Source organism: Coffea eugenioides, chromosome 5 (genome assembly GCF_003713205.1).
Source record: "Coffea eugenioides isolate CCC68of chromosome 5, Ceug_1.0, whole genome shotgun sequence".
NCBI lineage: Eukaryota > Viridiplantae > Streptophyta > Magnoliopsida > Gentianales > Rubiaceae > Coffea > Coffea eugenioides.
Window position 1 is genome coordinate 43,306,867 of NC_040039.1, and position 26,339 is coordinate 43,333,205.

Genomic DNA, 26,339 nt, shown 5'->3' on the forward strand with positions numbered 1-26,339 from the left:
TTGGCAAAATTTTTCTGTACCAATAACATGAGGCCACACATGCCCTTTAGTAGAAAGCAAGCTTACAAGGCAAATCATCAGGCATGTGCATCATTTATCTAACTAGTTTGTGGCATCATGCTTAGGAACGTGTCATTCAAAATTCGAAGTTCAAAGTTCTCTGGATATGGAAAATGGTATCCCATCATTAAAGAAACTATACTCGTGAAGCTATCTTTTCTGGAAGCACATGCACAAACAAATATATTGGGCTATTTACACCAATATTGCTATTTTTGTTCTGAATAAGATAAATATCTATAGTATTATCCATGGATTACTCAAAAACTAACTTCAACTTCCAACATATCTCACTTTAAAGTCAAGAAATCAAAATCACATATGAGATCAAACACACATGGCATTCATGTTGGAAACCAGAAATCCACCATATGTGATCCCAAAGAGTAATTATTGAGACCAATGTTTTCCAGCAAAATTCCAACACAAACAGTTCAGAAAACTTCAGACATTTCATTAGAATCGGTTGTCGTGAAGAATATGAGGTAAGAAGTGTATGTTTATTTCATGCAGCCGCCCTTGAATTGCTGTAGGTGTCATTGCCATGCACAGGTTGGTCCAAAACCATGAATTAGGATTAAAAAAGGTTTACAGGTGGAAAAGGCTTTGGGTTTTGCACCCCAAAAGTGCATTTGGTTTGATTGTCAGTTGTTTATTATGTAAAAGGTTAAACAGACTATGGAGATGCATCATTGAATCTTCATATGCATTTGAAATATAGTGTCTGTCGATGCTGATGATGTCTTGATGTGTCTGAGAGTGTGTTGGTGTGATTTGGAAAAAGAAGAGGAACAAAAGTAACGACATAATCGGAGAAAGAGAAGTCCATTTCTTGAAATCTCTACATTTACAGAAACCTAATAAAAGCATCAGTATTTTTAATTTTAATTTCAAATTCAGAGTAAATATAGCAATGTTATTGAAACTAACCCCACATAAATTTACCACTTAAGTTACCTGCCTATATATTTCTTTGGTTCTTTTATTCTTTCTGCTTCATAGTTACCTCACTGAATGGAAACATATTCTACAGAGGAAGATAGCAAGATCCAGAAGATAACTTGCTGTCAAATTCAATTAGGATTAGATTGTCCAGAAGCTGTACTAACACTGACATCTTGTCTGACTCAGGTCAATGAATTTTTTGCTAAAGGTAAGCACAACTCTTCTGTCCAGTCATCCAAGCATGTTTGCATCCTCTCCAGGTTTAAAACAGCTTCATATCCCAATGTCAGACAATTACAGCAATGAATCCTCAGAAGCTTTTCGCATGGTGAACTTAATTGTTGTTGCCAACAACAGCTCCTTCAAAAATATTTGGAAGAGAAGGGCATATAGTACAGCAATTCATGCATCAAACAACTTGAAACCTATGTAATTTTTTCCTTTTGGTTTTCCTTGTAGCCTTCTCTTTCAGCTCTTACAGCACCATATAATGCAGCAATCGATGCCTTTAAAGGTTAATTAAAGATGGTCAAACCAATCCTCTTATATTCAAACTCTCCAAACAGAAAGCCCCATGACTCATAATCACACTGGTCATACATTGAACAAGTATACTAACATTAATAGTAGCAGAAATGCTTTACTAATTGTATAGCTTTTAAGAGCCAGCATATGAAGTATTCACTTTCTGTAACCATAACAGATTATGCCCGGCCAAAATTACTATGCATCTCCGGCTTCCTCTTCTGATGCTTGTGGACTGAAAGAACTTCCTTCAGAGACATCCTCAGTGGCAGAATCAAAGCATGGTTTTACATCAAAAGCAAATTTAATCTCTTGATTCACCAGCTCAGCAAGGTCATTCCTGTTGGTGTTTCTGTAGGCACTTATGATAGCCTCATATAGTGATTCACTGGGCTCAATGTCTCCATATTTCAATTGGCTGTGAATTCGTTTTATGCCTTCAACCATGCCAGTCTTCCCATAACAACTTACAAGATGAATGAGGGTGACAACGTCAGGTTCTACTCCCTTATCTTGCATTCTCATGAACACATTCAATGCCTCAGCACTGTTCCCTGAAGCCCCATAAGCATATATTGCTGCATTATAAGCAAATGAACCAAGGGCAATCTCTGCTTTCACAAGGATTTGACAGGATTCAAGTGCAAAAGCATGCAAACCAACTACAGAAAAAACACAGGTTATCACAGCTTGCCTTGCAAAAGGTTTTCCTTCCTGATAAGATGACTCAAGTTGTCTAACTGCTTCAGTTGGAAGACCTCCCTTCTTCAATACTGTAAATAATACTTTGAAGGTCCCTGTGTCTGGCAAAAGCTTTTGCTCACCCATTTCATGCAACAACTGGCCGCAGGCAACTAGCTGGCCATTTGTAGCATAACATGCCATCACCTTATTAAATGCAACACAATCCCTCAGCAAACCAGAAGCTTTCATCTCCTCAGCAACAGCAATAGCTTCATCAAGCATGCCCATGTTCTTATAAACATACATCATGGTAGCAAATGTGACACCATCTGCCCAACCTTTTTCTTTCAAATGATCAAACATCAGTTTTGCTTCAGAGACCATTCCTAATTCGGCATAAAGATTAAGCATACTGTTGGATGCCACTATATCAGGACCACCTTCCATGTTCTTCATCTTCTCATACAGTCGTTTTGCTCCTTCAGCAGATCCAACTTTACTAAATGCCTTAATCATGGAGGTTAAAATTATTTGGTTTGCTGGAAACCCAGATGCTTCCATATTGTGGAAATGGGAAACTGCTTCTTCAAATTTTCCAGCTTCTGCAAACCCATTTATCAATGATCCATAAACAACTTCGTTTGGTCTTACACCTGCTTTTGACATCTCTTGGAAGACACTAATTGCATCAGAAAATCTCCCAATTCGGGCATAATTTGCAATCACTGATGAGAAAGTCAGACAGGATGGTTTAAATCCTGCTTCTCTCATCTCAGCCAGTAAGTCCCTTGCTTGGTCCACTAGATCACTCCCAGCAAACATTTGGATAAGAGAATTAAAAGTACATTCATCTGGCCATGTCCCATGATTTTTCATTCTCTTGAAAAGTGAAAAAGCTTTGTCATACAGCCTTGCCTTACCATAAGCCTTGATCATGACATTGTACTCTAGAACTTCCTTCTTTTGTCCAGATATGTCCCTCTTACTGAAGAACACAGCCTCAGCTTCAGCCCAAAGTCCCTTTTCAGCATAAACATCCATAATTGCAGCATATGACCTTGATGTCAGTCTACCAGTCAATTGTCCCTTCTCAAACAGTGCATTTGCCATTTCATTCAATCCTTCATCGACATACATCTTCATAACAACAGGAAGAGAGTGATCATCAATATGCTTGCCTGATTTCTCCATTTCTTCAATGACAGCCTCTACCTCTTGAACCATATTCCTCTTGCATAGTAGCTGAAGAACTGCCCTAAAGGTTACTTCATCGGGAAAAAGACCAACTTCCCTTATCTTGTGATAATACTGAAGAGCAGTATCTACATTTCCCTGATCTGCATACAAAGATAAGAAAATATTGTAGGTCTTTGTATCAGGATTTATTCCCTTCTTTTCCATCTCATCAAGCAATGCCTCTGCCTCCGACAAATGACCATGACTTCCACAAATGAAAATCATGGTGTTAAAAGTAATTGTATCCATAGCCACCCCAGAACTTAACATGCCTGCAAACACATCTCCAGCATCTTTCAACCGCCCTGCCTTCCCGTACAAATCAATCAAAGTATTATACGTAGCTGTAAGCCTTGGTTTTTGAACAGACATTTCTCCATCAGTTGAACCCCAATCACTAGAAAGACTGTTTCTACTGCCTGTCCTGAAAAGTTCAGTTAATAGAAAATGCTTCAAACTAACAGGTCCCAACCCATCCTTGGATTGCACATCATCCATCGAATCAAGATCATCCAGTTCAATTTTCCCAGCACACCAATCCTTATAAAACCTATCCCCTCTATCATATTCCCCTGCATCCTTCAATACCCTCACCACGGTATTCATTGTCACCTCATCTGGGAATAGCCCCCTCAACTTCATATGCCTAATCCACAGAAGTGCCTCTTTCACGAGACCTGCTTTCCCATACACATCAACCAGCATCCCATACGTATTATTTGTCGGCAAAACACCTTTTTTTGCCATTTCAATCCAACAAAGCCTCAATTGATCCCATTTTTTCGCCCTCCCCAACGACCTAAGCACAACATTATAATGAATCACATTAGGGACATACTCTTTCTGTGACTTCATCCACTCAAACACCCTCAAAACCTTCTCCCACCTACCTTGCTCTTTGAGAATAACAGTCAACTCCTTAGCATTAAGCTTCCCATAATGCAACTCAAGAACCTTTTCAACATCATTTTCGCTTTCTAGAGACCGTAAAATTGAAGGCAAAATGCCACCGTACCTTCTTTTCTTAGTACTACCTACACTTCTTGTTGGTAAAGTTGCAGCCTTTGAACAGCACTGCAGCTTAAACCCTACTACAACCCCATTTTCTTTAAAGTTTTGCTTCTGGGCTTGTGGGATTTTCACTGTTCTGTAAAGGGTCTGATTAGTTCGCGAATTTGAGCTTAGTTCCCATCTTTGCTTTTTGGATGAAAAGTTTTTTGTTATGCAAGCTAAACTCCATAAAAATCCTGAAACTGAAAGGAGAATTGAAGTTTTGAGCTTACTTGGTGGGGAAAAGAGATGTGCTTTGGATGAGTTTTGGAGATTCTTTGATTTCCCACTGGGTGAGAGCTCTATGCATCTGCAAGTATTCGTCAGGAGCATCATAATGCTTCTTACTTTTCTACATAAATCGTTCTCTGTTTCTTGAAACTTGGAAGTTGTTTTTCAGTTTTGGCAAATAGGAGGCACAAACAAGCATTTTTTATTACAAGTGAAGACAAAAAACTAGGGGAATCGAGGGGGAAAAAACACAAGAAGAAAAATGATATGTCCTAAATAATTTCAATTGCATACTATTGCTCTGTGTCCATCTTTTAAATAAAAAAATTTTAGTTATATCGTTTTTCAAAAATTGAAAAAAATAAAAAGAGTATAAAGCTCTATATAGTAAATCATTAATTGCGAAAAAGGCTAGCTATTAATTGGTTGTTGGTTTATAACTTTTTTGTGTTTTTGCTTATCAAGCAAGTTTTCTTTTCCCGTGGTTTAAACAAGATGTATTTCACGACAAATTACATGTACAATTTTAGAACAAATACATCATATTTTGTTACTTTTTATATGAGTTCGTCTATAATAGTTGTGTTACAATTACATGACATTCTCTAAATCTTATATTTTAAAACTATGCTTTATTGACATATTTTGGACCGTGTTAACGGTTAGGAACAGTTTTCCTTACCCAAAATTGAAAGGAAAAATGTTATTACTTGTACAATTTGGTAAGAAATATTTTATATTTTGTTACTGTTGTATGAAAATTGTGTAACATTCTCTAAATTGTACATTTTAAAATTATTCTTTGTTAGCATATTTTGGGCCATAAACAGTAAAAACGGTTTTCCTTACCAAAAATCAGAAGGGGGAAACAAAAAAAACTGCCTTTGTCTTCTCTATCCTTACCCTTTGTGTAATGTCAAAACAGTTTTAAAAAGTTTCCTGTATAGAGACTCTCCAAAATATATCATTAAACAGGAGGATATGTACTAGAACTGAACCAAGTTACAGAAACACAGAAAAACAGAAGTTACTGCATCAGTAATACAGGTACTAAGAAACGTTTGTTCCTCACCTACTCTAAATTTTGAGCATCAACTACTAAGTGCCAATATATCTAAGAAATTACATTTGAATCGGTAAAACAAGCCATCCAATCGATGATGATGCGAACAAATATCGATCAAAAAATTTTCAGAACTCTGTCAAAAATTCTGGAATGGCAAAACATGAAACACAGGGTCCTCCCTAGACATGAGGAGTATCATAATGCTGCCATCACGGTTGACCTTGCAGCTTCCTTCCTCATCTCTGCAGCTTTGCCACTTCCTCGGAAATACTCGTACACTTGCTGTATTTCATATTAAAGCAACAAAACAATTCCTCAGATGATACCAACCTACACAGAGAAGCTGCAAACAGGAGCAATCAACTAACCTGAATGACCCATATGCTGATCAGTGATTCAATTGCGAAAAAAGCAAATCCAATAAAGTAAAATATCTGCACGGAAATCTCAGAAGGCGTCAAATAATCTCTCTAGATGGTCAGCTCTTTCTACTTCATCAAAGCTCAGCATCTAACAACAGCAAACTCAAATTGATGAATGCATAGAACCAAAATCTATCAACTAATAATGATTTTTATTGTTCTTTCCTTCAGATATGATGACCATTTTCTGCACTCAAGACAAATGCAATCAGAATACATACCCCCACCAACACATTCGAACTTAAAACTTCAATAGCAGGCAAGATTCCACTGTAAACACAAAGCAAACAGGAGACAAGAGCATTAGTAGCGGAATAGAAACTGTTAACCAACATGTATAAACAAAGAAAATAGCTAGAAAAGAATTTATGCACTTTCTGCCCATTGGTCAAATCACGTACACAGATATCTTAATCCAACTCCCCCATCAGCCAAATAATGTGTTTGCTAATGAAATATAATGATGATAAAAATGTAATTCAAACCAAATAAGATGAGAAACTTACGTCAGAGATTTCCCCTTGAAAAAGAGTGGAGGCGCAACAGCAGCAACAATGCAGAAGCCAATGTGGAACTGATTTAAAGAAAACAAAGCTTAAAATGAGAATATATGAGATAAAGCCAAAGTAGAATACATAAGATGAAGTCAAATTGAGGATACATACCGCGTAACACAAGAAAAACCATCCAAACTTCAGGGCACTATCTGTCCTGCAAAGACAAACAAATGAAATTCTGTAGAGCATGTCACATGGAAAAAACATAAAAAGACAGCAGAAAAAAATTGATCACAGAAGAACATAAACCGTGCACATGCATATTCTAAATACAAAACCAAACAAAATATTCATATCTGTTTAAATCAGCTCCTCTACAAGAGCTTAGACAAAATAATGGACCATATTTAGGACACATGTTACTATAACCACATAATCAATATTATTATATTTTTATTTTGACAAATCCATGCACCACTTTGCTCAAGGAGGACAAGATAGAACCATAAAAAAAATTGAAAAAAAAATCAATACTTAATCAGTAATCTTCAAATGAAAATGCTTGTTTGTGGTGCTAAGATTATATTGTCTAACTAAGCAGTTGTACCAGATTCTGTCATTGAGTAAAAACCACTGGGCAGTGCAGATTAGAGAAAAAAGAGTGCAGAGTACCTCATTGCACGATAGAGAGGACGATACCACAACACATAGGCTCCTGGAACGCCGGAGATAAAATATATAATAGCAAGAAACCAGATTGTCGGACCTAATACAGAAAGAGGATAAAAAGTAAGAAAGGTGATATAGTATTCAAAAGATTTACTTGGTTGCTAATGGCTGAGGTATGAGGCTGCAAAATTTTTTTTAGCACCAACCTTCGCCTTTGATCCAAGCTAAGGTAACTGCCATGATGTTCCATAGAAGACAGCCAACCAAACCTGCATATGATAAATTCCAACAATTTTATCCATCAAAAACTATTACAAATACGTCCACACCATGCTATTCAATTGGCATAAGACAAAGTACAAATTTCTTTAAACAATCTTTATTCAAATAATCTAGAAAATGTATTCTTTATTCAAATTAAAAAGTGATCATCAATACCCTGTAATAACTTTGCAGTGTGCAAAAAATAAAATCCAGACCAACTTTCAATTTCGTACTCTTTCTGAGCAAAAACTATCATGACAACTGCAGTAACCTTTACTCCAAAAGGAAAATGGGGGATGATTGATGCAAAAAGGGGAAAAAAAAAGTTTCTGTAAGTGTTGGCGCATTAATCACAATACTCCTCTAACTGGTAACACAAAGCTATGAAGTTTCACATGCAAAAGAGAACTTTATTTCTAAAGATGAACATCCAAGCAAATTTAAAGAGGCTATTCACTAAGGTAAAATATCATCTGAGAGACATCTACAGTTGGTATTCCCTTTGAAGTATATCCTACTAATGACTTATATAAAACCTTAACATTCTAGCTGGATAATTATTATACTGCCCAATAAGCAATGGCTTGAGGACAAACTAATTTCCAAGTAAACAGAACCACAACAATTTTACAGTTCAGTTATTTGCATAGATGGGGATAGAAGATTTACTTTTGGGGGCCATAATATTTTTGTCTAGCATGCTAAAAAATTTTTAATGAATATTTGAGGGGCGGGGGCACCTTTATATTCTCAATGACTTCTTTAAGAATTTTCAACAATTAAGCGAGAAAAGTATAATTTTCTGCATCTTGGGGAGCCTGGGTAGAGAGGTCTGTATGTCAGTTTTCCAGCATCCAAACGGATCTTGAGCATCGAAGTCTTTAATTCTGATGTTGGTGACCAACAAAATGCACAGAAATTTACTCAATATTCAGAGAACCCTGCTGAGCTTTCTAAGAACACCACTACAAAATTACAATATGAGCATACCTATATGGTCTAAAACAGCAGATATAATAGTGAAATAATCTATCAAAAGCAGAGCTATAAGTGCGACAAGTATAGAATACAACATTTGGAAATAAAAACATAAAATCCTAATATAGGAGGGGCAATCCCAGAGGGTTGAATCAGAAGAAGGCATGAGTGAAAAGCCAAAAATTTGGACCCTGTGGACATACCCAGGAATGTTGTAAATGCAACATATTGCAATTTCTGAAGATGGATAGGAATTTCATTTGCAATGTCATGATGAATAATAGGAAAAAATGGTGGCCAGTTCTTTTCTTCTATAACCACTCCAGCTGCCAAAAGCAAATTTAGACATTGTCAAATGCTCGCAGTCTGGTACAGAATAAATCAATCATTCTGCTGCTAAAGAAGAAAAATATGAATGATGAGAATTACCTCGAGCTACAGCATCTTCCCTCCTTTTCAATTCCTACAAATGATAAAAAATACTAAATTTTAATGTATTAAAATGATGAAATGCCAGAAAGCATGCAGAGTTAACCACATTTCCGAAACAGAGTTGGACAGGAATATGGAATTAATCAATGCTACTAATAATGTCTAAAATCCACCAAATAGAGTTGGGGAATGTTTAGATCTTCCACATAAGTTACAAGTAGGCACTGCAATGCTATAAATTTCTTTACAATTTCATCTTGACATACATGCAGTAAATCCTGTAGAAATTTTCCTAGTACCTTCTTGCATATGGTGAATACAGATAAGTGATAGAAAAGATAAAAGGACCACATCATTCCATGAGACTCCTTTACTGGGGAATGACAAAGTTTGGTGGATATATTATCAATCTTGCAGGCAAAGGAACTATTTCCGTATCTGAACCTTAGAATCTTAAGTCACCGAAATGCAGTGACCGTCATACTGTACCAAGACTTACACTACAAAATAGCATAAAAAGACTTGTTCTCATGTCCATTTGCTCTGTCTCCATGGTTATATTTCTTCAATATACATGTGACAGCGATCTGTATCTTTTTTGAGTTAGAAACTTATGTTGCACAAGCACTAGCGCCATGAATCAATTAAGCTGTCTTTTATTAGTAGAAGGTACCAACTTAATTGGAATTTTGGAAGGATTTTTGGCTGAAGCATATTATAGATTTCTCGTTTATTTACATTTTGAATCAAAATGATTGGCAGCTGCTGCATGAATTTAATTGAGTGTACCTGTTCCCTTTTCTTCAGTTCAGCTTCTTTAGCTTGAAGTTCCTTTTCCAACTTTTTCAGATCCTAAATTTGAAGAGAACAAATACATCAAAAGAAATAAACAAAATAACAGATTCATAACTGAATTAGACACGATGCAACATTTCATGACCGTGCACCTTAGAACTATCAAGTGGAATATCAACAGTTGCAGCAGGTTCATGAGGAAGAGGAGACAACTTTGAGTTTGCTGGAGCAACACTTCCAGGATTCTGGAGACGTCAGCACACAAAAAAAAAAAAAATCACAGATGCATAAGCAAGTTGTCAATTTGCATAAACTATGTAAAACACCAAAAGGATGTACATATATATTGCATAAATAGTCAATACTGAACACAAGCTAAAACACATGCCAGAAACTAAGAAGAAACAAAATAAAAAGGAAAAATGCCATTAAGAGGATTAAAAGTTGCGATGGTAACTCATGTGAAAACATATAAGTTCCCTAATAATTAACTGCTAGAACGTAGTCATGTGGAATCACACAGGTATGAGGTAGTACAGTTTATAGCAGTATATAATATTGTTGTGCTTGATCATTATTTGACATTTCATTCAGGTTGACATATCTTTTCTTAATGATGCCTTGAACTAATCCATCTACTTTATATTTAGTCATAAACAACTCACCTTTGTCCAAGATAGAATAGTGTCACAAATGAATAAAGAACATAAGGCATGACTCATCAAACTCTAATAAATAATTCTTTAATATTATATGGACTAGCTTAATTACTCTGTATATTCCCCTCAATAACATGCCTACAAGGTGCCCAATCAACATTCTAAGAGGAATTTACTGAATTCATGAAACTTTAGAATAACGAAGTACAGATTGTATCGACTCTTGAACACTATCTCATAATTGTCTGTTTTGGAATAAGTGTACAAGCATTTTCTCCTGAGTATGCAATGAAAACCAAAAGAAAAAGAGATAGCTAGACGCATGCATGCACACCCATATAAGAACTCATCTAGGTGTGGCAATCACAAGATGCTTATAAGATAGGATTTCATTAATAAAAATGAATAAGGGGGTAGAAGCATATGTTAACACAACCAGCTGGTAAATAAAATAAGATGTTCCCATCAAAACAAATTAAGTCTGCAACCTGCTCTGCTCTGTTTAGACTTCTCCTAAACTCAAGTCCTTGATGCAAAAAAAAAAGCACAAACCAGCCAATATGTAATGAAACAAGAAACCAAATTGCATAAAGACATCCATGTATGTTATAACACAATGGACCGTAGAAGACAAGGACAAAATGGTCTCCTTTCTAAAGTATGCATGGTATAATTTCAGCACATTGATCAGGCAGTAAAAGAAAGGAAATGAATAGCAAATGAAATATTTGCCAGACACCTAAGAAACATATTAATTTGAGCCTCAAACCACAGGAGTCTTCTATTAACTTATTACTGGGCCAGAAAGTAATGCATAGGGAGTTCAAGGAAAGAATGAATTTACTGTCATGTAAAATGCACCACCGCCATAGTTTGATTGACCCTTTCCTCGAGCTCCATTGTCCTAAAATTTGAAAGCTAGGAATATGTATAAACAGAAGCAAAATGGTTGTACAAGAGAAGAAAATTATATAGTCATATGTTCATCTCGACAAGCTAAAATGAGCACAAAGTATGATATCTACAGACAGGAACATGCAAATATACATATACGTTCAGGTTACATCATCCACATAGTTGCCAAAAAACCATTCTGCGTTCCAGTCCCAATATCAAAATGGTCCACAAAGATTGTCATTTCAGCTTTCTTCCCAACATATTAGGGAGTTAAAAAGGAGCACTGAATATTACACACAGAACATATGCACTTTGAATGTGACACCTGATTTTCTAGTGTATGTGCTAAACAGATTCAACTTGAATTGCTTCCGTTAAAGTCTAGCAACTCTTCAAACAGAAAATGTAACACGTCTGAATTCCAAGCAAATAACAGAAAGAGCAGAAAAAGCAAGTAACAGTTCATCTTTCATTCTCAAGACCCTGCTTACATATCCTTCCTGTTGAATTTAACTCTACTTCATTGAACACTTTAACTCATACTCATACTTTGCCATCATGTGTCTTCTATTTCACGCTGGAATTTTCCCTTTGATTTTGGCTAATAAACTATGCCCTCAAAAAAGCCCTCAACACGCTTCTTGAATACAGCATCACTAATCACTTTTCTGTTAAACCTCAAGGTATGGAATATTGGAATGCACTTATATTGCTCAATCCTACAAATGTAAGAATGGTAAACCGCATTTTCATGGAACTGCGATCATCTTTAGTTTCCAATTTCCCATAGATAACATTATAACTAACTTCTCTGGATGTTAACCTTCTACCCCAGTAAAAAGAAAAAAACACAAGAGTAAACATATAAAGAAATGCAAGAAATCAATAAAAGAGGAATAGATCTGAACAATCCCACCAACAACGGAAAAAGAAACAAGAAGAAAAACCCACCTACAAGATGCTTTTAAGAATGCCATTATCATTACAATCAAATGATTCAGAAATCAGAACCATATCCAAAATCCTACAATTGAATAATTCTAGCAGACAAAACAAGAAAAGCTTTCAATCTTATTATCAGAAAACCATCAAACTTTTCGATTCTTCATCAAGGCATATAACAAGTTTTGACAAGACAACAAGAACATGCATTACAAAAGAAAAAAAAACACTGAATGCACACATATAACAAATACTTTCGAACATTTGAGACATTTAACAAATACTACTCTAAAATTGTTAAAAGACGAAGAAGAAGAAGAATGGGAATTTACCGCAAAAGGGTTCACTTCTTCTTCAGCAAACGGATTGGAATCGTAACGGCCAGCCATTATCAGAAGAACCCTTTAATGAAAATGCACAATGCAAAAAAGAAAGTATGATTTTATCCTTTAAAAATGCTCAAGAAAATTACACAAAAATTCGGATCTGGGGAGAATATAAAACGGGTTTGAAGATTTTGTATACTATTGTCTATTGTTGCCAAAATGGGAATGTTATGTTAATGAGAACGTATGGAATCAAGAATTGGACGTGGTTTTTCTTTTGTTAATATTTTTTAAAATGACTTAGTTTTAATATGTTTTTCGATATGGGGTTGTACTCATACATCGTTTGGGGTTCCCGGGAAAATTGAGGGGCAAAATCAGGGAAACTACCAAAGTTGGCGCCGGTGGCTTTGGCGTTGAAAATAGGCGGGGGGTGGGGTTTATATAGGTTGGGGAAACATCGGTGTCTTGGACCCGCCATTTGGTTGACTGACTCGGTAACTCAATTGCCTTTTGCATATTGGTCTTTTACTACCGTGCTGCATTAGCCACATTTGCAATTCATTATTATGAACTATAGATTTTTGCTGTACCAAATTTGCACCTTTTAAGTAATTCTTGGTACTATAACACAACAATTACAGCAATGTCCAAAATGACCGTTTCCATTTTTTTTTCCCATGGTATAAATCACCTGGACTAATTCCACCTTAGTTGGGCAGAGCTCGCGCCAGATTGGGTATCCAAAACACCGTTTCAACTACTTAATTCATAGTTGTATAAAGAATGGGATGATCAGAGACCTTATTATATTTGGCATAGGGTTGTATAGTTTGATATAATCATCAACTTTTGTATGAATTGACAAATTCGGATTTACATTCAAACTGTAATTGTATGAATTTACAACAAAAGTTACAAAAATAAAAAGAATAAGTTTGAATTGGATAGAAATCAACTTGTGAGGTTCTTGATCCAAAATTAGAAAGTTGCCTATCATTTGTAATGACTTGGTTCTTTTGTTAAAATGTACACACTCCTAACTTCTTTGGGGAAAAAAAAAGGGTAAATTCCACTTTACCTTCCTGTGGTTTACCCTTTTTTACATAACCCCTATGGTTTCAAAAGCTATACATAACTCCCTCATGGTTTGGATTAAAGTGTCAAAGTAACAGAAATAGTCACTCGTAACGGAACTTCTAAAAATATCGAAATTACCCTTATAAATACATGACACATTAACCCCCTATGATTTTTATATTTTACCATATAACCCCCTTATGGTTTAATACTTTATCATATAACCCCCTTATGATTTTCAAAATATACACATAACCCCCCTTGGTTAATACATAAATTTAAACCTTACATAAGGGTATTTTTGACATTTTAGGTGACGCCGTTACGAGTGATTATTTCCGTTACTTTGACACTTTAATCCAAACCATAAGGGGGTTATGTATAGCTTTTGAAACCATAGGAGGGTTATGTGAAAAACGCTAAACCACAGGGGGTAAAGTGACATTTGCCCAAAAAAAAAAGAACGTTTCACCCTCTTCTGTTTCCTTAGAAACGTTTGGAAATGAATTTTTTTTAATGGTGTTTCCCAATGAAAACTTAACCGTCAATATACAAAAGTTAGGCATATCTAAATTCAACACTATGTATCAGGAATTTAGCGAGAAAAATCATGCTAGGCCTAAAAAATGGTAAGCTTTAGGTACTGTAACGCCCTAGTCTCAAGAGCTAACCCAAGAAACTTTTGAGTTGAAACCACAAATTTAAAATGATTAATTTAAATCCTGGCCAAAGAACTTTTGAGCTAAAACTATGGATTCAAAATGATTAACTCAAGTTATTAAGTAGTCCATGGATCTAGAAATAATATATTGGCCAAGACTCAACCCACGCAAAAACCATGCAAAATCTGTTTTGATGCCATTTGTATTGGATCCACAAGCATTTAAATTGAAATCACGGGTTCAAAACAATTAAACCAAATTGCTAAAAAACCCATGGGTCTAGAGTCATGTATCAATCCAATCCTTTCCTTTCTTTTTGATGTTGGACGGGTCCTCAGAGTCAAGACACATATAATTTGATTAAATTTTTAACATTGGTATATAATTGAAGGCAACATGTGACACAATCGAATATCTGCAATCCTTTTGCTTTGAATAATAAATATGATAAGTCTTTTTCAGAAAAATAAAATACTACTCCATGGTTAGTTGCACAACCTTAATTAGAACTGAACATACTTTCTAGTTTCGCTGGCATTCATATATATTTGATAAGCTAATTTCTTTCAAGAAATATGTCGCACCGCTTTCCTACTTTTCTTCCCTAGTGTTTAATTAGAGTTTGCTGCATCAGTTTCAAGAAGAAACAAGTTATATTTGCAGCCCGTAAATGACAAATCTGTCTTCATACTTTTCATCCATACGGGCCGGTATTTGTCTAAAAGAAAAAAAAATAAAACTAATTTGGCAAAGTATTTTTGTTGGTTATAAAAGTATGATAAGCCCACATCAAACCTTGGCTCAACCAACTTTACTTGCCTCTATGGGCTAACTTTTTTTTTTTTTTTGAAAGATATGGGCTAATTTGTATGAAAGAAAAATATATACGAATATTTTTTGGTTGATCATAAAGTACAATATGCCCACATCACCTTAACCAGAGCACCTAATAAGTTGGGCTAAGAGACACAGTGGCAAGGTGATTACCTGATTGTGTATCCTTTTGAGAGGTAAAAAAATTGGAAATTTAAAGACTAAATATGGATACTAAAGAATAACTTTTTGACCAAATATCATCACACTGCTGCTACAGGAACTTCAGATAGAATATTCCCTGAAAATTCCACACTAGTGCAATTCCATGAATGAAATTTGTTTGGGTAAACCCATGTCTGCTATAGTAATTGTTCAATCTGACTTCATTAAATCGAACTTTGGAAATGTATATATAAAAGTAGTGAAGGACCAAGCACTGTATCTTAATGAAAATTAAGTTTCACATTACAATAGAGTTGGACATTGAGAAACAGCAATAAAGAAATACACTATGAGGTACTGAGTCAACAAACAATCCCTTCATATGCTCTTCAACATTATATAGGGGTGTTTGGACAGTCATTTTTCATTGAAAAAATTACAACGTTTTTTCGTTAACACATTTTCCTGTTATCTTTTTACTTCACATACATCAAATCGCTATAGTAATTTTTCTACAAAAAAAATCCAAAAAAATGCAATCCAAACACAATAGTTAGTTAGAACAGGATTCATCAAAATCCCCCAAACATTTGAATGTGGTCTCAGCTCCTGGAAATAGTTTGGTCGTTCTTGGTTGTTGTCCCTGCAGCATAACAGACACGAGCTCAAGAAATAGATAGGCAGTCATTTGCTGAATCAGGAAAAAAGAAAAATAGTAGAACGTGCAAGAATTAGCTTAGCAAGCCATTATTAAATGCCAAAACCAAATCCTGTTATGAGTCGTTCATAGAGCTGCAGGTCAGAGCTGTTAGAGTTTATTGGCCCGAAGTTTGATTACATAACAGAGAACAAAAGTATTTATTCTGTTCCTAGTCAATTTGTACATAACAGAGAGTATCTCTGTTCTAGCAATTCGATAGTAGTATTCATCCAAAAAAAAAAAAGAAGATGTAAATTTTCAGAGTCTACTACTTTTAACTACTAAAACAATCCCTGGTGCATTGAAGTCTTTCAGACAATGTAATGAATCTTTTTTATTTAAAAAGGAAAATGTCTATCAATACTTTACTCTGTCTTTTAAGTTACAGCTTGAAACAAAACAGAGAAGATGCACCTCAAAGGAGAGAATACTGGAATCAATAATCAGCAGACATCTGGAATCAATAATAAGGCAGTTTGAGAAAACTGCTCTTCTTTTTTTTGTGACGCTGCATGAGTTGCCTTGATTCTGACCCTTTTAAAAAAAAAAAGAATGAATGATAAGGAGGAGGACGAAAGAATCTACGGAAAAGAAAATGTAAAGAGCAATTGAAGGATATGGCCATTTAAAAGGAAGCAGTAGCGTTTTTTATTTCCTTTTTCCTTCCGGGGATTATATATAAGAAAAACAAAAAAGTACTAATAGAATTCTAAACAAACCGAATAAGTAGAGATTAAACCAGAACATTGGAAATATTAACTACTTACAGTTACGGTGGGCCTTTGTTTCCCCTAAGGCAAAACCAATCAAACTTTGTTCTACTAAAAGATATGAACAAAGGGAATATGTGCAATCTTGGGCCACTCTGCGCCACTTCCTTTGGTGCATCTCTCTGCTAAAAGAGGACACCTGTAGATACTTAGACGATTTAAATTGGTGAGGTCTGCAGAGGGCAACTGTCTGAGGTTAGAGCAATCACCAATCCACAATTCTCGAAGATTCCCAAGGCTACCCATCCACTCTGGAAGAACTTCCAACCCCTCAAACGTCCATATCCATAGAGATGTCAAGGTAGAGAGATGCTGAATTTGGTGTGGGAGAGCCGTGATTTTTGGCCATCCATGCAATACAAGATCCTCCAGAGAGACGAGATTGGTGATGGAGTGTGGCCACGGGAAATTATCAAGGTTGTCAGAGAAGCCACCGAGAGTCAACGATCTGAGGTTGGCCTGATGGTGGAGAACCGTAATTGGCCAAGAACCAGGGTCATGAGAGCGGATGTCCAACCGCTCGAGCGACGTGAACTTCTCAAGATTATTACTCAACCAAGGATTCAACTGATCACATCGTGAGATTCTTAGATCACGTAGGGATTGGGGGTTTTCCATATCTAGAGAAGCATCTAATAAAGCAGGGCAGTCATCTAAATCCAAGGATTCAAGAGATGTGAGGCTATTCAAATTCCTTATACAAGCCAAACTTCCGCATCCCCATATATGTAACCTCGCAAGAGATGTCAAGCTCTCCAAGCATAAGGATTCAAGAGCAGGGCAGTCACCTAAATATAAGGATTCAAGAGATGTGAGGCTATTCAAATTCTTTATACAAGCCAAACTTCCGCATTCCCTTATCTCTAACTCCGCAAGAGATGTCAAGCTCTCCAAGCATAAGGATTCAAGAGCAGGGCAGTCATCTAAATATAAGGATTCGAGAGATGTAAGGCTATTCAAATTCCTTATACAAGTCAAACTTCCGCATTTCTCTATCCTTAACTTCTCAAGAGACGTCAAGTTCTCCATATCCGGTAGAACAGCCAACTTGGGGAGCCCTTCGATTTCCAAGTACCGGAGACTAGGGAATACCTTAATCGATGAAGAAGAATCCGAGGGAACCATTGCATCTGACCACTCCTCTAGACTTTTCATGTCCCGCAGCACAAAACGCGACAGTTTCGGAAACAGAGTGATTGGTTTCACCGCCTCTCTGCTACTGGTGCTGCTACTACAAGAACCGCTGCTCCTTGCATTAATATCGACATGTGCAAGGAGACCATAGAATTCAGCCCCAATGCGCTTCACATTGTGTAAGGAGGCTATCACTAAGGACTCGAGACAAGGCAAGTCCCCTAGTGGTGGTACTTGTTCACACTTACCCAATCCTCTCAACGCGAGGCGTACTAGATTCCTCAGGAGTACCATCAAGTGATCCTTTGCCACCATCCACGACGGCAACCTTGAACCTTCGAAACCACTAATGGTTAAACCTTTCAAGTCTGGGTGAGGTTGGAGACCTTCCATGACACTGTTGATATTGTTGTCGTCACAATCTTCATTTGTATCATCCCATGAAAGTTCTAAACTTTGAATGCTTCTTTTTTTGGACAACTTTGCTTTTGCTGCGGATTCAAAGCTGCTCACATTCTCAAGTCCACATATTTCTAACTCGCCTCCGAGGTTGCGCAAGTGTTCCAACTCCTCAAGTTGACATCCCTTGTCTTGGCTTACCCTGAAGTGGGGCAACGTCCGAAGATTAGCCAGCTGCCCGATTCCAGGGAACAAACATTTGGACCCATTCAAACTAAACCCGGACAACTCGAGATGCCTTAAGTTAACTAAATTGCCAAACTTCTTAGGTATCTCTTTCAAGTAACATACTTTCAAGGTCATCAAATTGTAGAGCTTTGTGATCGAATCTGGCAGAGCGGCGATTTTAGTTTCACTGATATCAAGGTGTCGCAAATGTTTCATATCACCCACTATATTCGGGAGTTGAGTCATATCCCAGCAGTCTACTATTAACACACAAAGGTATCTAGACCTTTCCAAGATGTCTTCGAGCACACTACCATCACCCCCACTATAATAAAGCGTTTGCAAATTTGGAAGAATCCCTTCGATATTCTTTAACACCTTCCCTTGACTCCCAGTGATGGTCAAATGCATAACTTCATTTTCATGACTGACTTCCATGCCACCCTCTATATTTAAGAAGCAATTATTTGACACTTGCAGTGAAAGATCATGCACAAGGTCGTGCATCCGGCAGCTCCAGATTCCGTTAATGGAATTCTTATAACCAGCTTGCAACAAAGAACTCCGAAGCAATACGTTGAAATAGTCACTGCCTATATCCTCCATTTGCAAATGACCTCCTCCTCCTCCCTTGGCATCATTGATCAATCCCTGGGCCATCCAAATCTGTATCAAGCTTTCTTTTTCCATATTAGCGTCCTTCGGGAAGATGGAACAACTTGCAAAGCATTGTTTCACTGACCATGAAGGTAAGTTGTCGTAACTCAGCTTCAGGACAGACATGACTCCACCTTCAGTATTCACTGACTCGTTCCATATTTCACTCTTCTCAAGCTTCAACCACTCCGAGGCATTCTTTTTGGAATACAACAAACTCCCGATCACTTTGATTGCTAATGGCATGCCGCCGCACTTTTTCAGTATCCTTCTGCCAATGTCCACCAGATGTTGAGTCTTTGTTGCACCACCGTCTGCAAAGGCTAGTTTTTCAAACAACATCCAGCTATGATCTTCTGAGAGGATGTCTAGACGATGCCACTCAGATGTTTGCATTGCTGAGGCTACATCATCACTACGTGCGGTAGCCAATATTTTGCTTCCTGGAGCACCTCCTATTTCGAGCAAACAGCTCCTCATGCCATCCCATATCCCTCGATTCTTATTCCAAACATCATCAAGCACAAGCAAGTAACTTTTTCCTTTCAGATTTTTTTGAAGCCTCCTTACCAATGCTTCCCTGTTTGTCGTCTCAGCACTTTTTTCGTCAAGGGATTGAAGCATATGGTTCAACAGCCTTTCCACTCTGAAATCATCAGACACACAAACCCATATTTTTTCATCAAAACGCTTCGTTACACTCTCATTTTTTAGCACCATCTGTGCGAGGGTTGTTTTACCCAGGCCGCCCATCCCAACTATTGAGATGACGGGTAAATCCTTCTTACAGTCTGAGCTAATTAACATGCTCACAACTTTAGATACCTCAGCCTCCCTTCCCACCGTTTCTGACTCGTCCACAAAAGGAGCAGTCCACCGATCCTCTTTGTGATCAGCAGATGGCATGGGTAGTTGAGCTGGTTGAAGCCCCATCTGTTTTGCTTCTTTGTAAGCTTCCTCCAGAGATGCGCTAACATTCTTGATCTTGTTAGCCATCTCTAGAGGAAAGGAAATAGGATTTGAGGAAGAAATAGAAAAGAGGTTGCGTAGCTTGTCGCGCTTCCGATTCTCAACCTTCTGCCGCAGAACTTCATATCCGAAGTCATCCAACACGATCTCAGCATCACGTGCTTTGGACTGGAGCCTTTTGAGCCAGAGTTGCACCACTTTGCTTGTTGATTGCTTGCATTTAGCATCAGAAATCAAAGCTTCCACCATCTCTACTTTCTTGGAGAGCTTCTGAAGGGCTTTCTTTACACCCCATGCCTGGTTGATCTCGGCGGCAGCAAGTGGAAGTATCTTATCCAAGATCACACTAAGCACGGTGTCAGCCATCTTCAAGGGAAACTCTTTAACAGATGAAGGTAAAATGCTTTGTTTGAAGTTGAATAGTTGGACTATATTTTTTGCAGGCAGAGATGAGCAACATTCAACAGCTAGCGTTACAAAGCAGGGATTCCATTACTTATCTTCCATTTCATATTTTTCCAAAACGAAATTTCCTACCAAGTTGAAAAACTAATAAAAAAAGTACTGCACCAAGAAAAGAAAAGACTTGAGATAATTCAGGACCATTGCCCCGAAATAATTGAATCTATAGACGTTGGTTGAGGTAGGACCAAACCAACTTTTTGCTTTCGGGGGCAACCTTTTGTATTTGGGTAAAGTTACTCCACTTGTAATGCATTTTCAATCATCTTTGCACATGTGACAAAACTTATATTATATTACATTACATTACACTAATGTTCTCATAATTCATTGCCCAACGCTGGAGAGAAGTATTAAAAACATAAAAAAGAAAAGAAAAAAAAAAGCCTTTGTTTGTTTCTTGAACAAAGCAATGTAGCAGCATGTAGTCTCCGGCGAAAGAATTGCCATTATCTTCACATTTAATAACAATTTAATTAGAATAGTATAAAAGTCTCGGATGCAAATGTGTTAACTTAAAGAAGGGATGAGTAAAAGATTCCTCGAGAAAGGTTGTGAAAACATATTGAAATTTCAACCTCTAGATGCTCATAATGGTCAATAGATGAAATTTCAACCACTAGACTAATCAACCTCTAGATTGCATTATTCTTTCTCATTGCTTTTACGAGGAGGGCCTGGCCCGACGAGTCAATGATTTGTTGCTCTTTAAAATCGTAAATATAACTTAATATAAATCCCATTCTAACAACAATAGTTTGAAATTCATACTGGTAAATGAACCAGATTAGCTTATGGATCACAGTTCTACTAGTTCGATACCAAAATTGCCATGAAAGCAAAATTGTCAGATCTCAAACTCATAAAAACAAAAACAATTGCAACTTGACCAATTTCCATTTCTGAAGTTGCTTAAAAATCTATTATGTTTGTGAACTTGGAACACCAATAATTTCCCCAAGGGCCACAATAACAATTATAATAACTGCGACATGCAGAATCCGAAGTCTCAAGCACTGAATCTGAGGTTGCTAGCGTTGTATTGGTTACAGGCATCATTATTGTATCATCGATCTCTTGTTGCATCTCCAAGATCATCATGTTCACATTCATGCATTTTTCTGGCCTTTCTATTGGTTGGATTGGCCTCAACTCCCATAGTAATGCTCTAAGAAGCCACAATTACCGCAAGAAACATACTCTGTATTGTTGTCAGTACAAGTTAGCATTGCTAGCAAGTAACTAATGTGCCTAGGAAGAGGTAGTAGAAATTATCTGTTACTTCCCACTTCAGATTGAATATATATATATATATATATTTGTTGCTTTGAATGTAATTTATGCATCAAGAAAAATGGATTTTCAAAAGTATATAACGTTCTGGATTTGAATGAGTTTGTGTATGCAGCAAAATGGAATTAAAAGTTTTATAATGTTGAAAATTATGTGGATTTATATTATGGTTAGTTGGGATTCAAAGAAATTAATTCATACCAATTGTTTATTGGGATAAAAAAATGGTACATGGCGTGGCACGTTTTCGCACTTTTATATTATGGCTGCCTGTACTTAATTTTAAATAATCAAAATTAGTGTGCTACACGAATATAATACATGATATATGGTCGTCGTAACTCACAAGTTTTAATTAAAGCTCGAACAAAATCTCCTTATAATTTTGTGTAAGGTAGATATTTGAGGAGGAAAATACACTATATAATGTTGTTAGTTGAAATATCAGCATTACCCTCAGTGACGGAGCCAGGATTTTTTTTTTGGGGGGGTCAAAATTGAAATTCCATTCAAAGATGACTAATTCATATATATATATATATATATATATATATATATCAACTCTCATAATATAAACTAAAATTGAAAAAATTTAGGGGGGGCCAATTTTATTTTACACACATATTTACATATTATGAATTAAAATTCTCAAAACTTAGGGGGGCCATGGCCCCCCTCTGCCCCCCCTTGGCTCCGTCATTGATTACCCTTATTTAAGTACTAAAAAGAACAAGGGTCTAACTATTTTGCATAAAACACTAGGGGAGTCACGGAGATATATGCAAAATTATAGAGGGAGTTGAGTATGCAAAATGATGAGGAGTTAATTAGAAATCAAAGCTTGCATTTAGCATAAGAAATCAAAGCTCCCATCATCTCTACTTTCTTGGAGAGCTTCTGAAGGGCTTTCTTTACACCCCATGCCCGGCTGATCTCGTCGGCAGCAAGTGGAAGTATCTTATTCGAGATTACACTAACACAACTGAGTGCAGCTTCAGCCATCTTCAGGGAAACTGCTTTGGTTGAAGTTGAATAGTTGAACTGTATTTTTTGCAGGCAGAGATGGTCAACATTCAACAGCTAGCGTTACAAAGCAGGGAATCCATTACTTATCTTCCATTTCATCTTTTTCCAAAACGAAATTTCCTACCAAGTTGGAAAACTAATAAAAAAGGACTGCACCAAGAAATGAAAGACTTGAGATAATTCAGGACCACACGGCTCGTGGGTACCATTGAAATAATTGAGTCCATAGACGTTAAATGAGGTAGGACCGAACCAACTTTTTGTTTTCGTGGCAGCATTCATGTATTTGGGTAAAGTTACTACTACACTTGCAATCGAGTAATGCATTTTCAATCATCTCTGCACATGTGACAAAACTTATCTGTGCCTCTATGCTTACATTACATTACCCAAAGAAAAAGAAAGCCTTTGTTTGTTTCTCGAACAAAGCAATGTATCTTCCATTGATCCCTAGTCTCCGGTGAAAGAATTACCATTTATCTTCTGGCCGTATTTTTTTTTTCCGTTGGCTTTTGATCGGGTCTTCACATGTTAAAGCAAAAATAGTACTTATGATAGTATAAAAGTCTCGGATGCAAATGTGTTAAAGAAGGGATGAGTAAAACGATTCCCCGAGAAAGGGTGTGAAAACTTTGCCGAACATTGAAATTTCAACCTCTAGATGCTCATAATGGTCAATAATCATTATCATTACTATATCAAAAGTATCAATGTTGGTAGGAGTGCAAGTATAAGCACCTTTTTATCTTAGTTTTTGTTATTTCTAAATTACCCTCATGTCTTTTAATTAGAATTATTGCATTTTAATGTGGCACTAATTAAAAGAAATAAAACACTCCAATTGATTACATTTTAATGGTATTAGTAATTATAATTAAAAAATTCTCATTAAAAACTATTTACCTACCTTGGACTCCATCTGCTATTATTATACGTACCAAAATTTCTTAATTGAAGCATGAAAATTTTCTCATTAGTCATTAGTTGAGATTGTTAAAAAAAAAATCAATTTCGAAAAATAGTTACTCTCTAGAAAATGGAGAAACATACACTGACAAGAAAACCCTTATTCATCTGTATATCTTCACACAAATATCACGAGTAAATTTTACAATTATGCACTTTTACCAATATGAAAAATTTTTCATGTTGCACCCAATGAAATTTCAATATACAAAAAATGATGACACCTTTATAACTGAAATAGTAGTATTAAACTAGAAAAAAAGAAATCTAAAATAGCACCATACAAACCACTATTATCATTAATAGCAACTGATCAAAACAAGAAAAACTAAAATAAAATTGAAAACTATTTATAAAATGGCATAAAGTAAATAGCAAATGAATTAAAAAGTTAGCATACAATTCAAATAATACCAAAGACAACATCCAAATCACTGATATCCAGAAGAAGACAAACATTTTCGTTATTGACAATAATATAGTAATGCTTCATTTGTATTGGTTTGAGCAAACCAAATCCATCTATCAAGTCAAAAACTATCTCCAATGATAAAATAAGAATTATAATAAGAGTAAATGTAAAATGTAGAATGATAAAATGAAAATGATATCCAAAATACCCTTATTGTTCTAATGATTACATATATTTATTGTATTGCAATATTAGTGAATAATGGAAGCGGTTATGAAATGAAAAACTTTAAAATTAAGTAAATTTCATTTATGGTGACAATTGTAATTAGACAGATTTAATGCATTCCAATAATTGATAATAATGATAGCGGTTATGGATTAAAAGTTGGCAATTAAAAACTAAAACACTTCAATAAACAAAAAAAAAAACTAATATTAAAATTATTAATTAGCCACAATTCTCATTCCAATTTCATGGTCATAAAAAAAAACTAATATTAAAACCAAAAATATTATGCTCATATGAAAAAAGTAGACTTGTTGTTCTTGTTTCGCATTGGATTGTGCTAAAAACATGAATAAAAGAAAAGGAAAATAGAAAAACTTCAACTATCTCTATCTATAAAATTTCAATTGTTAGAATGCACTAGCCAAACAAACTTTATTTGGTGGATCATTTATACTCCATTATTGACAAAAATAGAATTAACATAATACAAAGAATTCAAATTACACTTATGTTTATTTTTCTAACTTAATTATATTCTTCGTTTATAAAAAATTGTGATGATTGTGGTTTATATGCAATAGAGTCATGAATATACAATAATTTTGGTGAAACATGATATTATCAATGTTTGATATGTTAGAATTCAAGCTATAAATCAAAAAGTATTTGGTTAATGATTTCAAATTCAATTCTAAGGGTTATGTCAACTACATTGGAATGTTTTCTGTCTCTTTTCATTTCATAAAATTTTTAAAAGTAATTAGCTTAAAAAATAAATAATATAAAAATACTATATTATGATATTAATGATCAAAATTTCATAAAAAAATTTTTAATATCTAAAAAATAATATATTTTAAAATATTACAATCACGTGCAAAGCACGTGAACTATTACTAGTTATTATTAAGTGTGCCCAGACCTGGCTGCAGTTGTCAGACAAGATAATGCAATCTATGCAAATGCCTAACCATACGTCCAAATTGTGGTCTCCACCAGCACGAGCTCAAAAAGAAACTGCTGACTGAATATTGCAAATATGATATACACAATACACGATGCATAATTCAAGGACTTCATTCATTTAATCCAAGAGAAGTTTATATAATGATCGAATTTGTTGTATTGAGATATGTGGCTTTTCTACAGATATTTTAGCACTAAAATAAAATAAATTAGTAATTGAATAGGTTGGAAAACTTAAAAAGGACTGCTCCAAGCAAGAGGAATGATGACATCCAACGACCAATTCAGGGCCACACGGCTTGTGGGTACCATTGAAATAATTGAATCTATGGATGTTAATTGAGAGTTGAAACAGTACAAGTTGGTTTTACCCAAAAAAAAAAGAAAAAGAAAAAAATTGTACAAGTTGGTTGAGGTAGGACCAAACATTATTTTGTTTTCGTGGTAACATTCATGTATTTGGGTACAAAAGTATTCTTAGGTGTGCCCAGACCAGGGCTCCAGTTTTCAGACAAGATAACGCAATATCTTCAAATGCCTAGTCATACATCCAAATCGTGGTCTCCACCAGCACATGTTCATAAAGAAAGGACTGACTCACGGCACCACCCATGAATGTGGAGGGCCTGGGATTCAAATTATTCCCATCTACTGAATTGATGGAAATAAATCAATTCCCATGGAAGCATTTGGTTGTATAATTTCCATCCACTAGAATTAGGTCTATT

General features: G+C 35.8%; 3 protein-coding genes across 7 annotated transcripts; all 3 read right to left on the minus strand.

Annotated features, from left to right (window-relative positions):
• Positions 1 to 1,520: 1,520 nt before the first annotated feature.
• Positions 1,521 to 5,333, minus strand: LOC113771747 (pentatricopeptide repeat-containing protein At1g73710-like). The gene is given in 3 exon segments (XM_027316312.1): positions 1,521 to 4,659; positions 4,661 to 4,728; positions 5,327 to 5,333. Coding segments are annotated over 3 exon segments (3,006 nt in total). The 3' UTR covers positions 1,521 to 1,728.
• Positions 5,334 to 5,752: 419 nt separating this feature from the next.
• LOC113772088 (secretory carrier-associated membrane protein 1-like) lies at positions 5,753 to 13,009 on the minus strand. 3 transcript variants are annotated; one of them, XM_027316630.1, is made up of 13 exons: positions 12,685 to 13,009; positions 11,358 to 11,417; positions 10,007 to 10,099; positions 9,849 to 9,911; positions 9,057 to 9,090; positions 8,831 to 8,953; positions 7,592 to 7,654; positions 7,389 to 7,482; positions 6,885 to 6,930; positions 6,726 to 6,793; positions 6,441 to 6,489; positions 6,166 to 6,231; positions 5,753 to 6,079 (listed from the first exon to the last, which is right to left on the minus strand). In XM_027316630.1, exons 1-13 carry the CDS (start codon positions 12,739 to 12,741, stop codon positions 5,993 to 5,995), a joined length of 903 nt encoding a protein of 300 aa, XP_027172431.1. In that variant the 5' UTR covers positions 12,742 to 13,009; the 3' UTR covers positions 5,753 to 5,992. The 3 variants fall into 3 exon arrangements, 2 of the variants coding, with proteins under 2 accessions (XP_027172431.1, XP_027172432.1); XR_003468473.1 differs by having other exon boundaries at positions 6,048 to 6,079; positions 6,166 to 6,307; XM_027316631.1 differs by lacking the exon at positions 11,358 to 11,417.
• A 2,659-nt stretch (positions 13,010 to 15,668) lies between these two features.
• Positions 15,669 to 20,865, minus strand: LOC113769947 (putative disease resistance protein RGA1). 3 transcript variants are annotated; one of them, XM_027314287.1, is made up of 3 exons: positions 16,866 to 20,865; positions 16,513 to 16,632; positions 15,669 to 16,041 (listed from the first exon to the last, which is right to left on the minus strand). In XM_027314287.1, the coding sequence occupies exon 1, from the start codon at positions 20,619 to 20,621 to the stop codon at positions 16,920 to 16,922; it is 3,702 nt and encodes a 1,233-aa protein (XP_027170088.1). In that variant the 5' UTR covers positions 20,622 to 20,865; the 3' UTR covers positions 15,669 to 16,041; positions 16,513 to 16,632; positions 16,866 to 16,919. The 3 variants fall into 3 exon arrangements, with proteins under 3 accessions (XP_027170088.1, XP_027170089.1, XP_027170087.1); XM_027314288.1 differs by lacking the exon at positions 16,513 to 16,632; XM_027314286.1 differs by having other exon boundaries at positions 15,669 to 16,632.
• Between the last annotated feature and the right edge of the window lie 5,474 nt (positions 20,866 to 26,339).